The sequence below is a fragment of the Mustela putorius genome, unplaced genomic scaffold (genome assembly GCF_011764305.1).
Source record: "Mustela putorius furo isolate JIRA1106 unplaced genomic scaffold, ASM1176430v1.1 tig00000275_pilon_pilon_pilon, whole genome shotgun sequence".
Taxonomy (NCBI): Eukaryota; Metazoa; Chordata; class Mammalia; order Carnivora; family Mustelidae; genus Mustela; species Mustela putorius.
In genome coordinates, this window is record NW_025421341.1 from 2,081,739 (window position 1) to 2,103,232 (window position 21,494).

The 21,494-nt window shown below is 38.8% G+C and overlaps 1 protein-coding gene across 3 annotated transcripts in view; it reads left to right on the forward strand.

Moving 5' to 3' along the window:
• The window catches only part of SLC39A10 (solute carrier family 39 member 10), a 136,217-nt gene that overhangs the window by 84,579 nt on the left and 30,144 nt on the right, over window positions 1–21,494 (forward strand). For all 3 annotated transcript variants that reach the window (XR_006606324.1, XM_004772149.3, XM_004772148.3), the window contains 2 exons: window positions 12,877–13,901; window positions 16,418–16,625. Coding sequence is in view for 2 of the 3 variants with exons in the window: in XM_004772149.3 (XP_004772206.1) it covers window positions 12,888–13,901; window positions 16,418–16,625 (1,222 nt within the window). In the remaining variant the exon portion in view is untranslated. The remainder of the gene's footprint in view (window positions 1–12,876; window positions 13,902–16,417; window positions 16,626–21,494) is intronic.

Consider the following 21,494-nt stretch of genomic DNA (forward strand, 5'->3'; position numbering starts at 1 on the left):
AAAGGCTGATTAGAAGCCTTTTGGTTCAGTTGGTGAAGACGACTTTCAGGGAGGAACCAGTGTTCACAGAGGTACCATGGACTTCACTGGGTTGGTTTGTTGCTGCAGTTTTTGGTATCTTTGGACAAAACTGGCCATGTTCTAAATGGAAAATGACAAGATGATTCCCACATGCAGGCCTTTGGGCTGTATTCTCCAAAATTGGGCAGTGTTTAGTTACGAATCCATGAAAAGGGAGAAAAAAAAAATCACCTCTTTTTGTAACACTGCTTGGCCACAATATTTATTAGACTTCAGAGAAAAATGATAAAATAATAAATAATAAAATAATAAAATGATAAAAATGATCTCCACACCTTAATAGAGATCAAATTCACAACCCTGAGATGAAGAGTAGCGTGCCCTCCCAGCTGAGCCAACCAGGCACCCCTGGGTTTTATGAAAGGGAGATACTGGGCCTTCAGTGAGGATTTTTGTTTGTATATTATTTGTGTATTTGTGTGTCCATGTATGTTGTAAATGTGAGATACATTTTCTATCCCTCCAGAGGCTATTGCTAAAATTAGTTTTTTTTCTAAAATTAATTTGTAGAAGAACTCTAGTTAGTTGGTTCTTAGGCAAACACAAGAATTGGATTTTCTAAAATCCAAAAATAGAAACTAACCAAGTGTTCTTCAGGTCCATGTGATCTGGGAAAATCTTCAGTACTGAAGATAATTTGAGGTTGTTGGTTTAATTAAAATAGGCATGTCTTTAGAGTTGTCAGCATTAGATGTAGAATTTTTTGTTCTGCCTATGTTTACCAGAAGTGAGGTAGGCTCTATGTTATTTTTGTTGCAAAATTTGTTGGAAAGGGGGAAAAAAAATAAAGCCTCAGAAAGAATTCTAATAAATAAGACTAGTGGAGACAATTCTGTATGCAGGGAAAATGAGACTCATTATTTAAAAAGGAAAATTCTGGGAGAATATCTGAATGTAAAAAGGGGAGTTGTAGAAGGTTTAGGAGAAGGGAATCTTTGGAAAGGAATTTTATTCACAGTTGGGATTAAGATTGTGGAGATTAGTCTGTAAAAATGTTGGTTGGGGAGTAGTCAGCACCCGGAGAAGAGAAGGGAATGCGGAGAGCCAGACGAGACAGAAGGCGAGCAGTGATGCTGTGTCAGCAGAAGCCTCGGCTGATCCCTAAGTTTCAAAAGTTGGGTTGCCCTTAGAACCATCCTGAGCTGTGGCAAAAGGACTGCACTTTTATACCCTCATATGGAACGGTCAGTGGATGTGACCAGCTGGGAAGAGCGCGCACTCTGGGCGAGGCCGCTGTCTTCAGTCTGTGCAAACCCCACGAGCCTCTGAGAGGAGAGAACTGTGGGTGGCGGCGTTCCCTGCGGTCGAGAGCTTTCCTTCCTGCGGGAGGCTCTGATGGGGACATCACCGTATCCACGGCAAGAACTCCCAGTCTATACAGTGCCTTGGTGTCCTTGTCTTACTAGGTTTAGATACATATACACACACACACACACGCACACACTCTTACTAAGTACATACCAACATGGGAGGTGATAGGAAAAAGGAGGGACTGCATTTCTTTTTTAAATTAGAAAACATTTTTTGAAAATATATGTTGGAATGAATGAGTTTCATCAGAAGTACCCCAGTGTAAGATTGGAATTTGGGGGGGCTCCTGGGTGGCTTAGTCGGTTAAGCATCTGCCTTGTGCTCATTCTGTCTCTGTCAAATAAATAAAAATCTTTTTAAAAAATTGGAATTTGGTTTTTCTCTTTGTAAAAAGAAGTTTCTTAGATTATTTGTCTAAATTTTAAAACCAAAGGTTGTTGTCTTTGATCTGCCTAGAAAAAACCCTTTCATTTGCCTTTAGAATCTCTTATTGCTAAGTAGATAATCAAATACTAAGTTTTGTAATGATGTGTAATGCTATTTAAGCATGTTCTTTAAAACCTTCTGATATTTCTGACAGACTTCAACTTCTGACAAATTCAACTTGTAAGTGAAGTTTTTTGACTAATGAGGCTAATTTGATAGATCAAATTACATGGGGAGCATTGTCAGATAAGTGATAATAAACCTTCTTAGGTTATATTGTATAGGTGAATGCAATTGCTTTTCCAGAAATTATATAAAATTCTTAAGGTTTTACCAAATCCTCATATGATGTTATCACTTAATAATTCTAAGTATTGAAGTGTGTGTCACGGAATCACAGAATTTCCTTGTCAGTTGCATTGTAACGACAAATACCTGATACCTTTAGATTCATAAAACTAAACCAAGAATTTTTAGCACTGGGGCACCTGGGTGGCTCAGTCATTGAGCCTCTGCCTTTGGCTCAGGTCATGATCCCAGGGTCCTTGGATCGAGTCCTGCATCTGGGTCTCCGCTCAGCAGGAAGCCTGCCTTTCTCTCTCCCACTACCACTGCTTGTGTTCCCTCTCCACTTGTCTGTTTTTCTGTCTTTTGTCTGTATCTCTCTCTGTCAAATAAATAAATAAATAAAAATTTAAAAAGGGATTTCCAGAACTAATGGGAAAAACGGCACTATTTTTTGTGGAAACGAGGGTGATTTTAGATTTTAGATTTTATGTTTCAGTGGTACATACTGGTGAATGTTAGATTCCAGTTCTGGTGAACTGTCTTTTTTTTTTTTTTTTTTTTTTAAGATTTTTATTTATTTGGGGGGGGTGGGGTGCATGAGCTGGGGGAGGGGCAGAGGGAGAGGGAGAGGGAGAAGCAGATTCCCCACTGAGGAGGGATCCTGACACTGAGGCTCAATCCCAGGACCCTGAGATCATGACCTGAGCCGAAGGCAGATGCTTAATGGACTGAGCCACACAGGCGGCCCTGATGTTCTTCTTTAAGGGTTAGTTGTTTTCCTGTAAAACTGGTTTGTATTCTGAATTCTGGTTTTCTCAAATATCTGGCCAAGACTCTCCAAACTAAGGTTTCTGATTTTCTCCTTTTCTCTTGACTTGGAATCATTGAGAATTAAAACTTCTTTTTTCCCTGAAGTTCTGCAAAGTGGAGCTAGATATCTTGAGATAAACTTTGGAGAAAATTGCCACAATGGCCCGTGTTTAGATAGTCTTCATGCCTGTTGCAGTACGGGCCACTCAGAGATGACCAGCTGTTGTCATTTGCTGGATCTGCCCCTGGAAAATCCAGACCTTGTGATCCTCACAGAAGCAGTTTTATGGATCAAGGATGAATCGGAGTGCTGGCTGCTGGGGTGACCTGTCAGTTATTACTCATTGCCAAGATGATCAGAAATCAGGTTGCTTGATAGCCCAAGGGAACAGGTGGGCATGTCAGGCCGCCAAGTTGGCAGCTCCTACAAAGACTTCAAATCCCTCTGTAATGGCTTTAGTACCAGACGTAGACTTAAGTCAGTACCAACCCCAGTATTCCACTGTAAACCAAGGAGCTACAGAATGAGGTTTTGGATACATTGCTGGCACTAGCTAGAGCTAGCTGGACATACAACGAACAAGGATAATTCTTATCCCAGGCATTTTGTGGAAAAAACGATTAGTTGTATTTACCAAAGCACCCCAGATGGGTGAGATGTGACTCTCCAGTTGGTCCAGAAGTATATTGTGGGTCCCAATCTACAAAGAACCATCAAAAGAGAGTAAAAAGATGTGACATTTGTGCTAAAAACTATCCTGAGACTGGGTTCCCACCAGTTCTAGAAGGTATGACACTTAGAGTCACCAAACCTGGAGAAGACGAGCTGGTTGATGCCACAAACAACAGGTAATTTTAGCATTTGCTGATATTTATAAACACCTTGTTCAAGTTGAGTTGAAGCTTTTCCATGTTATTCAGAGAAGGCATCAGAAGTTGTCAGAAAACAAAACCAGGTTTGGATTGCTGCTAACAATTCAGTGACAGCGGAATGGTATTTATGGCAAAGGTCCCATAAGCCAGTGTCCGGTGTGATGGTAAAACTCAGTGGAAAGAGCATGCTTCATCCAGCCTCCAGTCAGCTGGGAAAATGGACAAAAGTGAATCATATGCTTAGAAAAACTTTGGCCAAAGTTTGTGAAGAAGCCAATTTCAAGCTGGGGGGAAAGCCTTTGCTGGTTACCCTGCTTCGGGTAAATGGCCCCTAGCGATAAGCCTGGTTTCAGCCCTGGGGAAGTACTCTGGGGAAGGCCCGTTCTGCATGCTTTTCACGACTTCGGAATTCCTGACAGGCCTGCATCAGGGAATTGGGTCCTATCAGGGATGTTCAATCTTTGGGAGATACTTAGCTGCGCTACGTGAGTTTGCTTGCAGCAGGTTGACGTATGCCCCACAAATGTGCCCTTACACTGCTCGAATCCTGAAGACCTGGGGTCACAAAAGACCTGAAAGAGGAAGCATCTGGAGGACCGAATCCAGCCTTGTTGGACGGGACCTTCTGTGTGCTGTTGAGCACCCGTTCTCCCGTGATGCTAAAGGGAGTTAGAGCTGCCGCCGCACTCAGGTGAAGCTGGTTCTGCAGGAGTTCGTAGGTCCCCCGTACCCTGTCAGCAAGGAGAACATCAAAAAGACTCCTGCTTGCATCGGTGACCCTTGGATGGGCCTAAAACTACTCAGGAGAGCTGGTCCAAAGAAATCAGTCAATACTTAGCGTTTTTCTATTGTTGGCAACCTCTCAAGCTTGAAAAGATAATCCACCATTAGGATTTCGGCAGTGTTGGCCAAGGCTGGCAGTTGTTCTCACGGTTGAGTATGTCATTCTGACTCCGTGCAGAGTATGGACCACAGCAGCCCAGCAGTAACGCTTGTGACCTGGTGCACCCCATCAGTTTAGAGTCTGGTTAATTCCAGTCGTCCAGTTAACCTGCTTCTTGATGATATTTTCAGGGATTCTGCAGAATGAAAGTAGTGATCCTCCTGAATTAATAGGTGTGCTGTTACCGTCGCCAGCTTACACTTTGTTTGTAGATAGGAATACTTCACTAGGGGAATGAGAGTGCAGACCTCTTGGTAACGGAGAATGTTGTGTTTCAGTTGGTATGTTGGAACTAAAGAGTATTTCTAAATGAATGCAGAAGGTTCCGCTCTGCTCACTCCGACCTCCTCCCATTTCAGCCAGGAGTAGCTGGAGTAGCTGGAGTAGCTGGAGTGGTCATGGTCCCATTTCCCTCAAGAAGGAGGAATGATCAAAAGACGGTGGTGATTGAAACAGATGACCAAAGGTTAAGAGGACTAAAAAATGCAGCTGCAGCTTTTCACCCAGGCCTTTCTTGGTTTGCCTTGAGAAGTGGCTCTGTCTCCTCCTCCGGGCAGGCAGATTTCAGGCCTGCTCTCCCATCTCCTGCTCGGCCTCTCCAAGAAACCCTTTCCTTGATGCATATTCAGAATCTCGGTGATTGGCTTTGCTGCACTGTGGGCATAGAACTTGTTTGGCTACCCACGGGGTCAATTCTTTGTTGCCTGATCAAAATAGAAGTATGTTTCATTTCCACCGCTGGTACCTGTTCATTTGACAGTGTGGTAACGTGCACGGATTAAACCGCAAGACATTCACAATCCAATGAATGGAGCGACACGCACCGAAATAAATACTCTCTTTCACTAGCATCTTCTGCAAGGTGAACTGCAGGCAGTGTAATTGTCCTCTTTCTGCTTAGCAGTGATCGCCACAATTACCCATGCTCCTTCATCCTCATTAGTGTACAAGTAAAATTAATGTATTTTAAGTGGTAACTTTATCCATGAGGCTGTATAAGAAACTGAAATGTTCGGATTTAAAAACCAAAACTTCAAACTTAACGTAGCTTTGGAATTAGAAAACATTATTGACTAATTCGTTTTTATCAAAAAAATTTTTTTGGTAAGATTTTATTTATTGATTTGCTTGAGAGAGAATGAGAGAGCATGAAAGGGGGTTAGGTCAGAGGGAGAAGCAGACCCCCTGCTGAGCCGGGAGCCTGACACGGGGCTCGATCCTAGGACCCTGGGATCATGACCTGAGCCGAAGACAGAGGCTTCACCCACTGAGCCACCCAGGCACTCGGATTTTTCAAAATTCTTACGCCACATCTTTCACAAAATAATTCTGCCTAATTTATTTGGGGAATCCTAACATTCAGTTGGCTAAAGTATCATTTTAAATAAACGGGAGTGTTTGATTTATCTGTGTTGATTGTAGTTCTCAGACATTAGCTGTCTGACTCAGAGACTCGATAAAACACTGCCAAGCTCTGCGGCCAGAATTCCCGAGTTACTAGGTCTGGGGGTGCTGCAAGGATTTGTATTTCTGACAGGTTCCAGGGGGGCCCGTGCTGCTTCTGCGGCCCTGCAGCCGTGCTCTGATGAGTCACGGACAGAGGTTGTGTGATATCTCCTCAAAATTAAAGAAGAGCACTTAGAAGAAGCTAACCTGAATTCCAGCATGCTCCTCTAACAAATACTGTTTCGTCACAGTACTTCGGACCCCCCTCTTTTTAGGAAATGAAACACTGCGGATGCAGCTAAGATGTGTACGCACCATCCTCTGCCATCGGACTCTCCTCCTCTTCCTGAAAAGTAACCATTCCAGAACGTAACCGTCCCCACATTAGGTTCTTGCTACCTGTCTGTATATATGTCCCCAAAGTAAAACGTTTTGCCTATTTTAATGGTGTTTAAATGATAGGACGTGGGTCATTTTTGTGCCTTTTAAATTGTTTCTTAGCTCTGTGCATGTTATATATTCTCTCATAGTTGCATATTTGTAACTGTAGTGTACTTTTTGATGACACACCACATTTATTTTATCCATTCTTCCACTGGTGGGCATGTAGGTTTGTGATGGGCACTAATTATTACATGATTGTCATTCCTTAGAAATAAGGGATTTTACCTCGCTGCTTCCTTTCCTCATTTTTCCTTGCTATGAAGCCCCCCGCGTTCTTTGAGCACTTCCTCTCTCGTATGGAGGAGACATCGCCTCCTTCCATTCCCAGGGGAATGAATATCTTCGTCTAAGCCAGTCACGGTGGTTTCTTCCTTTACCAGTGATGAGTGAGTAGTACAGTTCTGCTCTTACTATATGTAAAGAGAAATCTGGGAGAAACTTTAGGGAAAGACTCTTCTCCCTGGGTAAAAAGAGGCATGACGAGGGGTGCCTGGGGGGCTTGGCTAAGCGTCTGCCTTTGGCTCAGGTCGTGATCCCAGGGTCCTGGGATGGAGCCCCGCATCAGGCTCCCTGCTCAGTGGGGAGTCTGCATCTCCCTCTCCTCCCTCTGGCCCTCCCCCGGGTGCCTCTCTCTCTTCTCTTCTCTTTCTCGCTCACTCTCAAATTAATAATAATAATTATTATTATTTTTATTTTTATTAAAGAGAAATGAAGATGAATCCTCCAGCTTTGGGTATAGTTGTGTAACGATGGGATGGTTTTAGCAACAACAGATCCTCGCGAGGGGACAAATCTACGAGCTTGGGTTTTTGATCATGTTGTTTCCCTGAACCACCCGTTTCTTCCAACTTTTTTTTTTTTATGTGAAATATTCTTCTAGTGTTCTGTTATTTACGGTCAAAGTATCCTGGTACAAGATAGTTAACATTTAAGAAAAAAACAACAACAACAGTACTTCAGTGAAGAGTCTTGAGTTTGTCTCCTGTGTCTGAGGGCAGGGTCACGTTCACCCTTAGTAGATGTCAGATTGCTTCCCAAAACGATTGCACCTGTAATCCACACTCCCATCAGCAGTGTTTAGTAGTTTCTACTTCTCTGCATTATATCTTTGCTTAACCCATTTGCCAGATATTTTTATTTGTTAATGTCTTGGTCCATTATCTGTGTTAGTAGTTATGTTATTTTTTCAACAAGCTGTCCTCTTTTTCCCCCCTAAGATTGGTTTGTTATTTTAGAGAGGGAGAGAGGGAGAGCCCTTGAGCAGTGGGAGGGGCGAAGGAAGAGAGAGCAGCAGACTCCCCACTGGGAGTGGAGCACAGTCTGAAAACCCTGAGCCAGACAAGAGTTGGGCGCCCACCGACTGAGCCACCCAAGGGCCCCCGTCCTCTTGAGATCATCTGTGTAGCTATCTGTGCAGTATTGGAGTTTCTTCCATATCGATTAAATATGTTTTATATATTCTGGGTACTGGTCTTTAATATGCATTGTTTACAGGTGCTCATTGCAAAGATTTCTGGTTTGTGTCTTGTCATAGGCTTTGTCTGTGGTGGTCTTTACTATAGAGTAATACTTAAAGAATTTAAGTTAAGATTTCTTTTAAAATTTGTGGTTTCTGTGTCTTACCAGAAAAATTTTTTCCTGAAGTCATAACACTCTCCTGAATTTTCTTCTAAAACTTGTAAAGAATTTTACTGTTCACATTTAGTCTTTTGGAGGTGACTTTGGTGTATGGCGGGAGGAGAAGCTGCTGCTTCACAGTCAGTATTATGGATTTTCGTTCCGAAATCTCTCCTGTTCCTCTTGTGTATTTGTCTGTTCCTGTTGCCAGATCGGTATTATTTTAGCGAGTGTAACTTTATAAATAAAAAAGTCTTTGTTACCCTGCTAAGCTATCAGATTGTTTTGCTGTCTTTGGGCTCCTGCTCCTCATAAGAATTTTTGGGTAAGCTTGTGCAATTTTACCGAAATCAAATAGCTACTAGGATTTTAATTGACACTGAATTAAATTTGTACATTTGGGAGGACTTCTTCATGTACCTTCTGTCTCCCCCATGGAGGTGTCCTTCAGTAATCTTACACATTTCTTTTTCTAATGGTCTTCTGTTTATTTGTAGAAGCCTTATAATTTTTAATCACATTTTCTAACTGGTTTTCAGTTGAAGAAAATTTTACTTTATTTTGTTATTTTATTTTATATTAAAGATTTTATTTATTTGACAGAGATAGCAAGAGAGGGAACATAAGCAGGGGGAGTGGGAGAGGGAGAAGCAGGCTTCTGCAGAGCAGAGCGCCCAATGTGTGGCTCGATCCCGGGACCCTGAGGATCATGACCTGAGTCGAAGGCACAGGCTTAATGACTGAGCCACCCAGGCACCCCCCAAATTTTATTTCTAACATTTTCACCAGGTGCTTCGGTGGCTCATTCGGTTCAGCATCCTGGGATCAAGTCAGTCTGGCTACTTGCTCGGCAGGGCGTCTGCTGCTTCCTCTCCCTCTGCCCCTTCCCCCTGTGTGTGCTTGTGCTCTCTCTCATGCACACGCTCTCTTTTTCTCAAATAAGTTTTTAAAGAAATTAAAAAATAACTTTTTCATTGAAATACAGTATGTGTATAGAAAAATGCACATTTTTCTATAATGTAAGGGATGCCTGGGTGGCTCAGTGTGTTAAGCCTCTGCCTTTGGCTTGGGTCATGATCTCAGGGTCCTGGGATTGAGCCCGATGCGGGGCTCTTTGCTCCAAGGGGAGCCTGCTTCCTCCTCCCTCTGCCTGCCTCTCTGCCTACTTGTGATCTCTGTCTGTCAAAAAAAAAAAAAAGTACACAGTAAAACACAATGAATTATCACAAAGTAGGCATATTTGTGTAAATGTTACTCAGAAAAAGAGAATGTTACTTCACTTTCCAGTTCCAATTATTACCCTCTACCTTCCTTTCAAAAAGTCATCATGGAGGTGCCTGGCTGGCTTAGTTGAAAGAGCATGTGACTCTTGATCGTGGGGTTGTGAGTTCAAGCCCCGTGTTGGGTGTAGAGCTTACTTAAAAATAAAATCTTTTTTAAAAAAGTCATTGTTATTTTGGTTTAGTTTACCCATTTTTAACTTTATATAAATATATATGGCTTATTACATGCTTTGTGTCTGGTGTGTGCTTCAGTGTTTGCCATCTTTTCCACAGTCTGTGAGATTTATTTGTGTTGATGTGTGAAGCTATAATTTCGTTTTCATTCCTGTGTCGTATTCCAGTAGAAGATTACTCTGTTCGCCCATTCAACGGTTGATGAGCATTTGGTCTTTTTTCCAGTCTTAAGCTATGATGAATGCTGATTGTGCTGATTTTCATGTTCTTGTCTGTTGGTGTCAGTCTGCATGCATTTCTGTGGAACATATACCCAGGATTAGAATTGCTTTGTGAGTGGATATGCTTATGTTCAACTTCTGGAAGTTCCTGTCAGACATTTTTCCAAAAGATACCAATGTATGGTTAGTCCCACCAGTAGTGCATTCAAATTTGAGTTAACTCCATATTCTTAACCTACATCTTTTGTATTTTTTTTCATTCTGGTGGGTATATAGTAGTTATTAACTGTGATTTTAATGGATATTTTTCTGATAACTATTGAAGTTGAGACCCTTCGTATGCTTAGTAATTTGGCTGTTTTCTTATGAAGTGCCTGGTCAGACTGCTTCACATTTCTCCATTGAATTTTCTCATAATTTTCATATTCCCTTTTAGAAATTCCTTGTACATTTTTGATTGGTAATGTTGTGGTAATCTTTTCTAAGTTTGTGGCTTGCTCTTCTTTTTTTTTTTTAAGATTTTATTTTTAAGTAATCTCTGTACCCAACATGGGGCTTGAACCTACAACCCCAGTATCAAGAGTCACATGCTCTACCTGAGGCACCTCCCCTTTTTGTTTTAAAGACCCGTGGCTTACCCTTCTATTTAAAAAAAAAAAAAAAATTAGACAGTGTGTGATTGATTGGTAGGGAGAAGCAGAAGAAGAGGGGAAGCAGACTCCCTGCTGAGCCCAGAGCCCAAGACAGGGCTCCATCTCATAACCCTGAGATCATGGTCTGAATTGAAACCAAGAATTGGACACACAACTGACTGAGCCACCCAGGTGCCCTTTGTCTTTTTAATTTCTTAATGATATCTTCTGAAGAACACAAATTCCTTAATTTTAATTGGAGTATTCTTTATTCATTCCCCTTTATAATGTTTTTAATGTTTGGTTTTGAATGTCTTGAAGCTAGTCTTCCAAGTCTTCGGGATCTATACTTTTCCGTATAGTAGCTATCAGCCACGTGTGTTTTATCTAGCACTTGAAGTGTGGTTAGTCAGAATTAGGATGTTCTGTAAGCGTAAAATACATGCTGGATGTCAATGACATAGTATTAAAAAAGAATGTAAAAAGCTAAGTTTTTATGTTTTTTATATTTATTACATGTTGAAATGATAATATTTTGCTTTTATAATGAGTTAAATAAAATACAACATGAAAATGACTTTGACCTGTTTATTCTAGAACATTTTTTTTTTTTAAGATTTTATTCATTCATCTGACAGACAGAGATCACAAGTAGGCAGAGAGTGAGAGGAAGAGAAGCAGGCTCCCTGCTGAACAGAGAGCCCGATGCGGGGCTTGATCCCAGGACCCTGGGACCATGACCCGAGCCGAAGGCAGAGGCCCCAACCCACCGAGCCACCCAGGCGCCCCGATTCTAGAACATTTTAAAATTAATTGACTCACATGCATTTCTATATTCTAGAAGTGTGCTGTCCAGTAGAATTTTCTGTGATGATGGACATGTTCTATATCTATACTGTTAAGTCCCCATGAGCTAAAAGTGTCTATTGAGTGTTTACAGTTTAGCTGAGGTGATTGAGAAGCTGTATTTTAAAAGTAGTTAGTTTAAATTTAAGCAGCGATATGTGGGTAGTGGCTACCATATTGAATGGCACAGTTCTGGACACTTTATTGCTTTAACATTTATTGCTTTTTAGGTTTACAATGTGTCTGAATTGACTTTTATATATGATGTGAGGTAGGGGGTCAGGTTTTATTTATTTATTTTTTCTTCCAAATGTAAAACAGATTGACCAGGAACCAAGGAAAAGAGAATCTTTACTATTTATTTACTCATTCATTCATTCATCCATTCATTTATTTTTAGTTTTTTATTTATTTGACAGAGAGAGAGTACAAGTAGGCAGAGCAGTAGGCAGAGGGAGAGGGCAAGCAGATTCCCCACTGAGCAGGGACTCAATTCCAAGACCCTGGGATCATGACCTGAACTGAAGGCAGCTGCTTAACCAACTGAGCCGCTCAGGTGCCCCAGATCTTTACTATTTTTAGACTCTGTTTTGTTTCTTCGGTATATTTGTTTATTCTTCCACTAAATACCACAGCTACTTCAGTAGCTGGTAGAGTGAGTGCTCCTCTCTTATTCTTCATGAAGTCTTGACCATTCTTGGACTTTACTTTTTCCACACAAGTATTTCTTCTGGGATTTTGATTGATACTACATTGGATCTATATCACATCCAGTCATGAACATGAGATAGCCATTCATTTATTTAGGTCTTTTCATTTCTCTCAGTAATATATGATCTTTTATTTATGTAAATGTCTTACACATCTTTTGTTAGGTTTATTCCTAGCTATTGGTATGATAAATGATACTGTTTTCTAATTTCATTTTATAATTTTGCTAGTGTCTAGAAATAAAATTGATTTTTGGTTATTGTCCTTAATATGGCAGTTTTACTAAATTAACTTACTCTTATAGATTCTTTTGGATTTCCTACATACCCAGTTCTGCCGTTAGTGAATAATGATATTTTTTCTTTCTGATCTTTATACCTTTTACCATTCTATTTCATCTTGTATATTGCACTGAACAGGACCTCAAGAACAAGGATCAGTTAGTTTTCAAAAAGGACCAGATAAGAGGGAAACCAGCAGTTCCTGTATAACTATATGGTAGATTCTTAAGTGTTATGCTTAAAGGGAGTCAGGATAGTCTATAGATGGAGTGATGAGCAATTTGTTCTAATTGGAAGGACTGTGCACTATTTTGATAAATTAAAAGGGGCCATTTTTATAGGGAACTGAAGAAGGAAAGAATGATTTATAGCACTGAAAGAAATGTGAAATGTTTCCCTCATGGATTGACAATTGCTGGAGAGTTTATGACTATATTGAATGTATCTAAGTACGAACTAATGCCTGCTTCTCTTTTTAAATCCCTTTAGGAAAAATAGAAATGAAGGTACATATGCATACAAAATTTTGCCTCATTTGTTTGCTGACATTTATTTTCCATCACTGCAACCATTGCCATGAAGAACATGACCATGGTTCTGAGGAACATCACAGACATCATCGTGGAATGACAGAATCGGAGTCAAGCAAATTTTCAGTGCTGGATGCTGAAAATGAAAAAAAATATTATATTGAAAAACTTTTTGACCGTTATGGTGAAAATGGAAGATTATCCTTTTTTGGTCTGGAGAAACTTTTAACAAACTTGGGCCTTGGAGAGATAAAAGTAGTTGAGATTAATCATGAGGATCTTGGCCACGATCATGTTTCTCACTTAGATATTTTGGCAGTTCAAGAGGGAAAGCATTTTCACTCCCATAACCACCAGCATTCCCACAATCATTTGAATTCAGAAAATCAAACTGTGACTAGCGTATCAACAAAAAGAACCCATAAGTGTGATCCAGAGAAAGAGACAATTGAAGTATCTGTCAAATCTGATGATAAACATATGCATGACCATAGTCATCGTTTATGTCATCACCATTGTCTGCATCATCGCCTCGATCATAACGGCACTCGCCATTTTCCTAATGATTCCGTTGCTCACAGTGAGCGTGGGGAGACTAGCCATGAACCTTCAACAGAGACCAATAAAACACAGGAACAGTCTGAAAGTAAGCTACCGAAAGGAAAGAGGAAGAGAAAAGGGAAGAAAAGTAATGAAAATTCTGAGGTTATTACACCAGGTTTTCCACCCAACCATGTTCAGGGTGAACAGTATGAGCATAATCGGGTCCACAAACCTGATCGTGTACATAACCCAGGTCATTCTCATGTACGCCTTCCAGAACATAATGGTCATGATCCTGGTCATGTACACCAAGATCTTAATCCTGATAATGAAGGTGAACTTCGACATACTAGAAAGCGAGAAGCACCACACGTTAAAAAAAGTGCAATTTATTCAGCTGCTACTCACAAAGATCATAATGAAGATCACCGTCAGCATGAGGTAGGTGTAAAGAAGATGGTTGCTCCATAATTCTCAGATAATTGTGGAACATTGTAGATAACAAAAGAAGTAACAGTGGAGAACAGTCAATTATATTCCAACTTATTTCCAGGTAATGTTCCTGAGCAAAATTCTTTAAGGAATTTAAATCAGATTAAAGTTTTTTTTATCTGGATTTTCATTTGCAGTGTTCTCAAATATGGATTCCTCAAATCTAAATACTTAAAGGTTGTTAGAACATGTATTCCTTATTTTACTTTCCAGCTTATGACTTGTTTTGACTTCCCAAGTTAGTTTTCATTTTGTTATTGCTAGTTGGTTCTAGATGTTGGAAAATTGAAGTCCTTTCTGTTCACCTGCCCTGTTGGAAAGTAGGCATTTTCTTTTTCATAATTATTAACTTAAATGAATTAACTACAGAATGGTTCCCAGTCATTGATGTAGTTCTAAAGTCAGTTATTTTATATATGTGGTAGGTTTGTTTTTTCTATGTCACTTTATTGTAGGGCCTACTTCCTCATAATTAATTTATTTTCATGTCTTTGGCAGATGTAGGGTGAATGCAAAAAGATAAAATAATAGGAAAATCCACTCGTCATGGGATGGTTGCCCTATCCTTTAAAATTTTTATGTTCCTTTGAATACTTTCACATTTGATTGGTTCTTTCTCAATTTTTTTTTTAACTACTTAAACATGTTTGTTTTTGTTGCATTAAAAGTATATCAACATCCTTGTTGAATTCTAATTTTTAGTACTTATTAAAGTTTAGAAAATTGTTGAACTTACTTATTGTTCACACGTATAAAAAGCCACACTACACCATCTAATGGGGGAAAATGACCTCACCTTTTTTGTTTCTGTCTCTATTATTGAAGTATATTTTGCATTTATGGAAATAACTCTGTGTTTCTTCCCTGTGTAAATAATCAGATACTGGTTTTCAGCAGCACTGATTTTTTTTAAATTAATTTTTAAAAATTTTAAATTAACGTATAGTGTGTTATTAGCCCCAGGGATACAGGTCGTGAATCACCAGGCTTACACACTTCACAGCACTCACCATAGCACATACCCTCCCCAGTGTCCATAGCCCAACCACCATCTCCCTACCCACCTCCCCCCAGCAACCCTCAGTTTGTTTTGAGATTAAGAGTCTCTTAGGGTTTGTCTCCCCGACCCCATCTTGTTTCATTTATTCCTTTCCTACCCTCCAGGCCCCCCATGTTGCCTCTGCGCTTCCTCACAAGAGAGAGATCATATGATAATTGTCTTTCTCTGATTGACTTATTCTGCTCAGCATAATACCCTCTAGTTCCATCCAGGTCGTTGCAAATGGCAAGATTTCATTTCTTTTGATGGCTGCATAGTATTCCATTTGTATACATATTGTATATACATATTGTATACATATACCACATCTTCTTTATCCATTCATCTGTTGATGGACATCTAGGTTCTTCCGCTAGTTAGGTTGTTGTAGACATTGCTGCTATAAACATTCGGGTGCACGTTAGCAACACTGATTTTAAAATCCCTTATATTTTAGAATGTCAGTGTACTTGTAAGGAAATACTTTTATTTATTTACTACCTTAGATAATATCCTAGAATCATCTCTTGATCATAACTAGATGTTATCATTAATGTTACTTTTTCTATCAGACTTGTGGGGTCTATATTAGAGATGTTGTTTTATATCCTTACAGGTCTGATGCATAGTTTTCTGATGAATTCTGATGAATTTTTTCAGGATTTCTAGAAATGTTGTATGCACTGGATAGAGTAGTACCTCATGTTAAGACCTGAGAAGGATACTTTTCTTTTTATATGTTTTGATTTTGTTTTTTGTACCATAAATAAAACCATAATGAGGTTGCAAGTCAGTAAAGAAGCATGCAACCAAAGTGTATGATGTATGAAAAAGAAAGGCTACTCTCTCCTCTGCGTTTGTTTTAGATATTTGCTCTATGATAGGTCCAGACTTTTCTGCTATTTGTTTTCTGCTTTGTTTTGTTTTGTACTTAAAAGAACCAGTAGAAGTTGTCTTCTTTTATCTTCCACTTACAGCATTGGGTTAGAGTTCCCCAATATAATATTTTTGGGGGTACCTTAGATAATCAAAATGTCTGTATTGTGTATTTTAATACAAAGTTGTTAAAATTCTCTATGTTTAATAATCTGTAATTATGGATGATTGCACTTTTAATAGGGAAATGATTTTTCTCTTCACCCTTTATGAATGTAGTTGTGAGTGATTTTTATTAATTATTGAGGAAAGTTATAATTTTTCATGTGTTGGAGTGAAAGATGGCTTAAAGTCCACGTAGAGTTGGGTAGTGAAGTTGAATGTGTTTCAGTCATAAATTCTTAAAGAAAATCTTTATTTGTAATAGATCTCTATATTACAGTTTATTTTCAAATCATATTTAGACTTTTTTATTATGCAGTAATTTCTTTTTCTGCTCAATCTTCTTAATATACTCATTTACTTAATTTGTTTTATCAATTTTTTGCAGTGTTTGAACGTCACTCAGTTGTTAAAATACTACGGTCATGGTGCCAATTCTCCAATCTCACCTGACTTATTCACATATCTTTGCCCTGCTTTATTATATCAAATCGACAGCAGACTTTGTATCGAACATTTTGACAAACTTTTAGTTGAAGATTTAAGTAAGGATGAAAATCTGGTTCCTGAAGATAAGGCAAATATAGGGGCATCAGGTAAGAAAGATTCAAGTTTTTGTTTGTGTTTTTTCCCCTCAAACTAGTCTCTCTACTATTTTAAGAATGTATTTGAATTAGAAAGTAATTCCAAATCACTGTTTTCCTGTGGGTGACTTTCAGTGTGCTTTCGTCAGGATTAGATATGAAAGTTTAAAAAAGATTGGGGAAAGAGAAGAGGCACAACAGAGTTTACTTGTCTTTTTAAGATAAAGATTATGAAGGTTTTGCTTTGGACAGAGAACCAGATTAAAAAGAAAATAAAGATTTGTGAGAAATGGATTCTTCTTGAGGAGCAGATGTAAGTAATGGGGCTGCCTGGGGCTGCCGGTTAAAGTCATTGGCATTGTAATTACTTAACGTTAATCTTAGAGTAGAGGGCCTCTGTGAAAAGCTAAGTTTGAATTTGTAAGGAAGTAAAAAGGGAAGCCACTGTGGTCAGACTCTCTGAATGTCAGAAGTGCCGGTGCCTGGCACATGAATTCATTGTGGGCAGTTTGATAGAGCGCGTCAACGAACGTAAAACCAAAACTATTTTGAGGATTCTGTCTAGGCTCTTTTAAAATCATGTCTGGTTGGCTAGATAACCCCCCCCTTGATGTTCACAGGTATCTCCCACTTAATATTTCTAAAACTTCTTCTCCACAGAAACTTTGTACTCCTTACTGAATCTCAAATGCCATAACAGTTCATTTTTTAAAATAAAATCTGAAAATCTTTGGCATTTTTCTCTTACGGTTTTGTTTTTCCTTTTTTCCCTGCATAATCCATCGTCAAGTCCAGTTACCTCTCCTCTTAAATTCCTTCCAGTTCTATCCACTCCACCATAACTTGGTTTTTGATTGCACTGTTGAAATAACTTCATTACCTTCCCGTTCTAAAAATGCAAATGAGATTTTCTGACACAGAGTTTTTTCTTTTTAGTGACTGCTAACGTCCTTGAACAGACAAATATTGCAGGCATTCTTCTAGACTCAGTGACTTTTACGTTTTGCAGCAGGTGTGGAAGGGGGAGAATGTTCTGTTAACCTCCCGCAAATATCAGAGCTGGTCAGTGACAGTGCTAGGATTCAAGCTGAGGGAATTCAGCCATTTTGCTATCCACGTGCTAAGTGTTTCACATGCTCCCCCCACCCCCCCACTAAATGTTAGCAGTATTCTATTGAATTATTTTTGTTTAAAGATTTACTTATTTTAGAGAGAGAAAGAGAGCACAAGCGAGTTTGCAGGTGGTTATCAGCGCTGTCAGAAATGAAGGGGCAGAGGGAGTGGGGGAGAGAGAGAATCCTCAAGCAGGCTCCTGACTGAGTGCAGAGCTAGACGCGGGGCTCAGTCCCCTGAGGTCATGACCTGAGCCAAAATCAAGAGTCGAATGCTTAACGGATTGAACTACCCAGGCACCCCACTCTATCGAATTATTATGTGAGGGAGCTCTTACATGGTTCTGATTCTTACAGACGTTATAAACTGTAGTATAGAAAGGTTTCGGGACTTGCCTACCTTTCCCCGGGGGCCTAATAAATGGTAGAGCCCACCACACCCGAGGTTTGTCATAAATCCTCTGGGCAGTTAATCACTATGCTGTTACCTTCCAAATTTAGTTAATTTGGATATCCCCTTTAAATTTTGCCGTGTATCTTTATACTATTCAATATTTTTCATTAGCTCTCTAGTATTTGTCATTATATCTTTGATATTGTAAGCAGTAATGTAGAATTGTTACGATGTGCTAGTTGTATTTTTTCTCCTATATTTTAGGAAACTATTATGCTGTATTGTTCGAGGTTCGGAGTCCTTCACTTGGTGGGTCAGGCTTTCCGGGACAGGACGGCTGCCTCCCTCCTCCTCTGTCCTCCCCCACCATTCATGTTCTGTTCTGTTCATTCCGTGCTCAGACTCCTGTTGATAGATTCTTCCGTTTGCCCCTCAGTTATCGCTGCCTTTTCACATTCTGAACCTTTCAGTCGTTTTTACATCCACTCTGGATTATAACTTAAAGTTTTCAATGTTTTAATATTGACATAATCTGTATATTTTAACAGAGCTGTTGGCAGATGCTTGACAATAATAACATTGAAAGTTGGAGTTTATTCAATCCGAAAAGCCTTAGAGGAAATTATGCTTGCTTTGAAAACAAATATATAATAGTGAATATTGATTAGTTGTTTGCAGGTGGTTATTAGCACTGTCAGAAATGAAGTTTGAATTAAGTATGTCTTGATAGATGTTAATAATTGTTGGAGAGATTGCCCTGCTAGTAATTATTTTTAATGACTGCTGCACCATTAAGAAAGGTTAACTTGTTCCATATAAATCTCCCATAGTGACACAGCTACTATCTCATTACTGTTCAAAGTCTGCTGTGAACCAAGTACGCCATATACTGTGTATGTTAGAAATCGTTTGTTTCACAAGATTGGCTCATTTAGTCATAGAGTTGACCCCAGCTTAATTACCAAGGGGGGGGTACAGTTGTGAATAGGCCGCTAAGCATTTTCTGCCAATTAAAATGCTGAAACAGTGTAGAAAACTGCCATCTTGCACATGCTTTGAACTGAGTTAATTAGAAAGTTTCCACAGATGAGCGCTTCTTTTTAAAAGAATGCATTTTCTCTCTAGATAATGAGAAAGGGAGTTGGTGAATAACTAAGCTTGAAGACCTTTAACGTTTTAAGCGACCTAATTTGCAGAATAAGTGAAGCTTGTTTCAGACATTTAACAGTTTTTTTATTGTATATGGTATCTTGGGTGCAAATAAAGGAAACATTTGTTAGTTGTATTTAATAGTTTGCATATTGTTGTTAACATAAGTTTTAGAAAAGATGCCTTTAATTGTTGTTGTTTTGGGATCTTTTTTGGGTTTGTTTTATACTAAACAAGTTGTGATTTAAAAAGCACAATCATTTGGTTAGGAATTAGAAAAATTTTATTACCTGAATTGCTTTTTTTCTACACCTAGGAAATTGTAGTAGAGTTTATGTAAGTGTAAATATGAAAGTTAATTCTAAAAATAGGTTTGTGGGTTTTTTTTTTTTTTTTTTTTTTTAAGATTTTGGTTATTTATTTGGAATAGAGGGAGCCAGGGGAAGGGAGTGGGAGAAGCAGGCTCCCCACTGAGCAGGAAGCCAGACTCAGGGCCAGATCCCAGGATCGCGACCTGAGCCGAAGGTAGACACTTAACTGACTGAGCCACCCAGAGGCCCCTAAAAATTAAGTCTTTAAATAACACCGGATAATATTTCAAGTACAATAAAATCAAAACAGTGTTTCTTCTCATAGGTCAAAAGGATTATAATTGTCCTTGAAGATTTACAAGTTGTGAGGAGAATGACTATTAAAATTTTAGTGCCGGGAAGCTTAAATTACTTTAAAAATTTTAACGGATCAGTATAAGAAAACATGTGTATAATAACACTTGTGAGAGATAGTAGGCTGTTTTGCTCATGACATAGTTGTGATGGAAAACCTATAGAAATACCTGGAAAATTTCCAACTTACCTGAAATGGGAAATACAGCTCTTTATCACTTCTTTCTTATCACTGGCAAAAATAAGTGATCATTTATGTTAGATGGACATAAATACTTTAACCTTGCTCTCACATATATTTTCAGGTGACAGTGAAATAAATATAAGTATATTCTGCTGATTTTATGTAATTACTTTTCTTTGGATCCTCCTTGGGTGAACCCATCTCTAAGCGTTAAATACATAAGTGATGAATCACTTGGTGAGAATTCCTGAAAATAGTGTGATTTAATGGAGAATATAGTGGATTAAGAGAGGACTTTGGGTTTAGTTTTTACTTTGCCATTTTATTTTAGCTAGCTATTTAATTATTTTTTATTATGGTAAAATATAAATAACCTACGATTTGCCATTGTGGACCCTGAAAGGTACAAATCAGTGGCACTTACTACATTGCAATGTTGTGCAACCATCAAACTTTTTTTTTTTTTTTGAAGATTTTGTTTTTAGGTAATCTCTGTACCCAGCATGGGGCTAGAACATCTCTAAGATCAAACAAGACTTGCATGCTCCACTGACTGAGCTCCCCAAGCACCCCAAGCTATCGGCTACAAATATTTTTTTATCATCCCAAATAGAAACTATAAACAATAAGCAGCATTTCATCTTCATTTTCTTTTCCTCCTAGCCCTTGGTAACATCTCACCTTTTTTGTTTCTGAATTTGACTGTTCTGTTCTAGATAGTTCTTGTAAATGGAATCATTCAGTATTTGTCTTCGTGTCTTTGTGTCTGGTTTATTTCACTCATTGTTCCGAAGTTTCATCCATATTGTAGCATCTATTAGAACTCCATTCTTTTTTATGGCCAAATAATATTCCATTAAATGTAAACACTGCATTTTGTTAATCCGTTCATCCATTGATGAACACTTGGTTGTTTCCACCTTTTGGCTATTTTGAATAAATCTGTAATGAACACAGGCATGCAAGTATCTGTCTGCTTTCAGTTCTTTTAGGGTATATACCTAGGAGTGGAATTCCTGTGTAATAAAGTGATTCCTTTTAGCTTTTTGAGGAATTACTAAACCATTTCTAGAGTGGCTGTGCCATTTTACATTTCCCTCAGCAATGTACCAGGGTTCCAGATTCTCTGCATCTTTACCAGTATGTGTGTGTGTGTGTGTGTGTTTACTAACCATTCTAGTAGGTGTGAAATTATATTATTTTAACATTTAACATTTCTCTGCCTCGGTATACAAATCTGTAAAATAGAAGGTCATTGATCTACATAGAATTTTCCAAATCATATTTTGTAGGACCCTGATACACTAATAGGTTCACTAATAGGTGAATACACTAATACACTAATAGGTTCCATGATCAAGTGAGTTAGAAAAATGC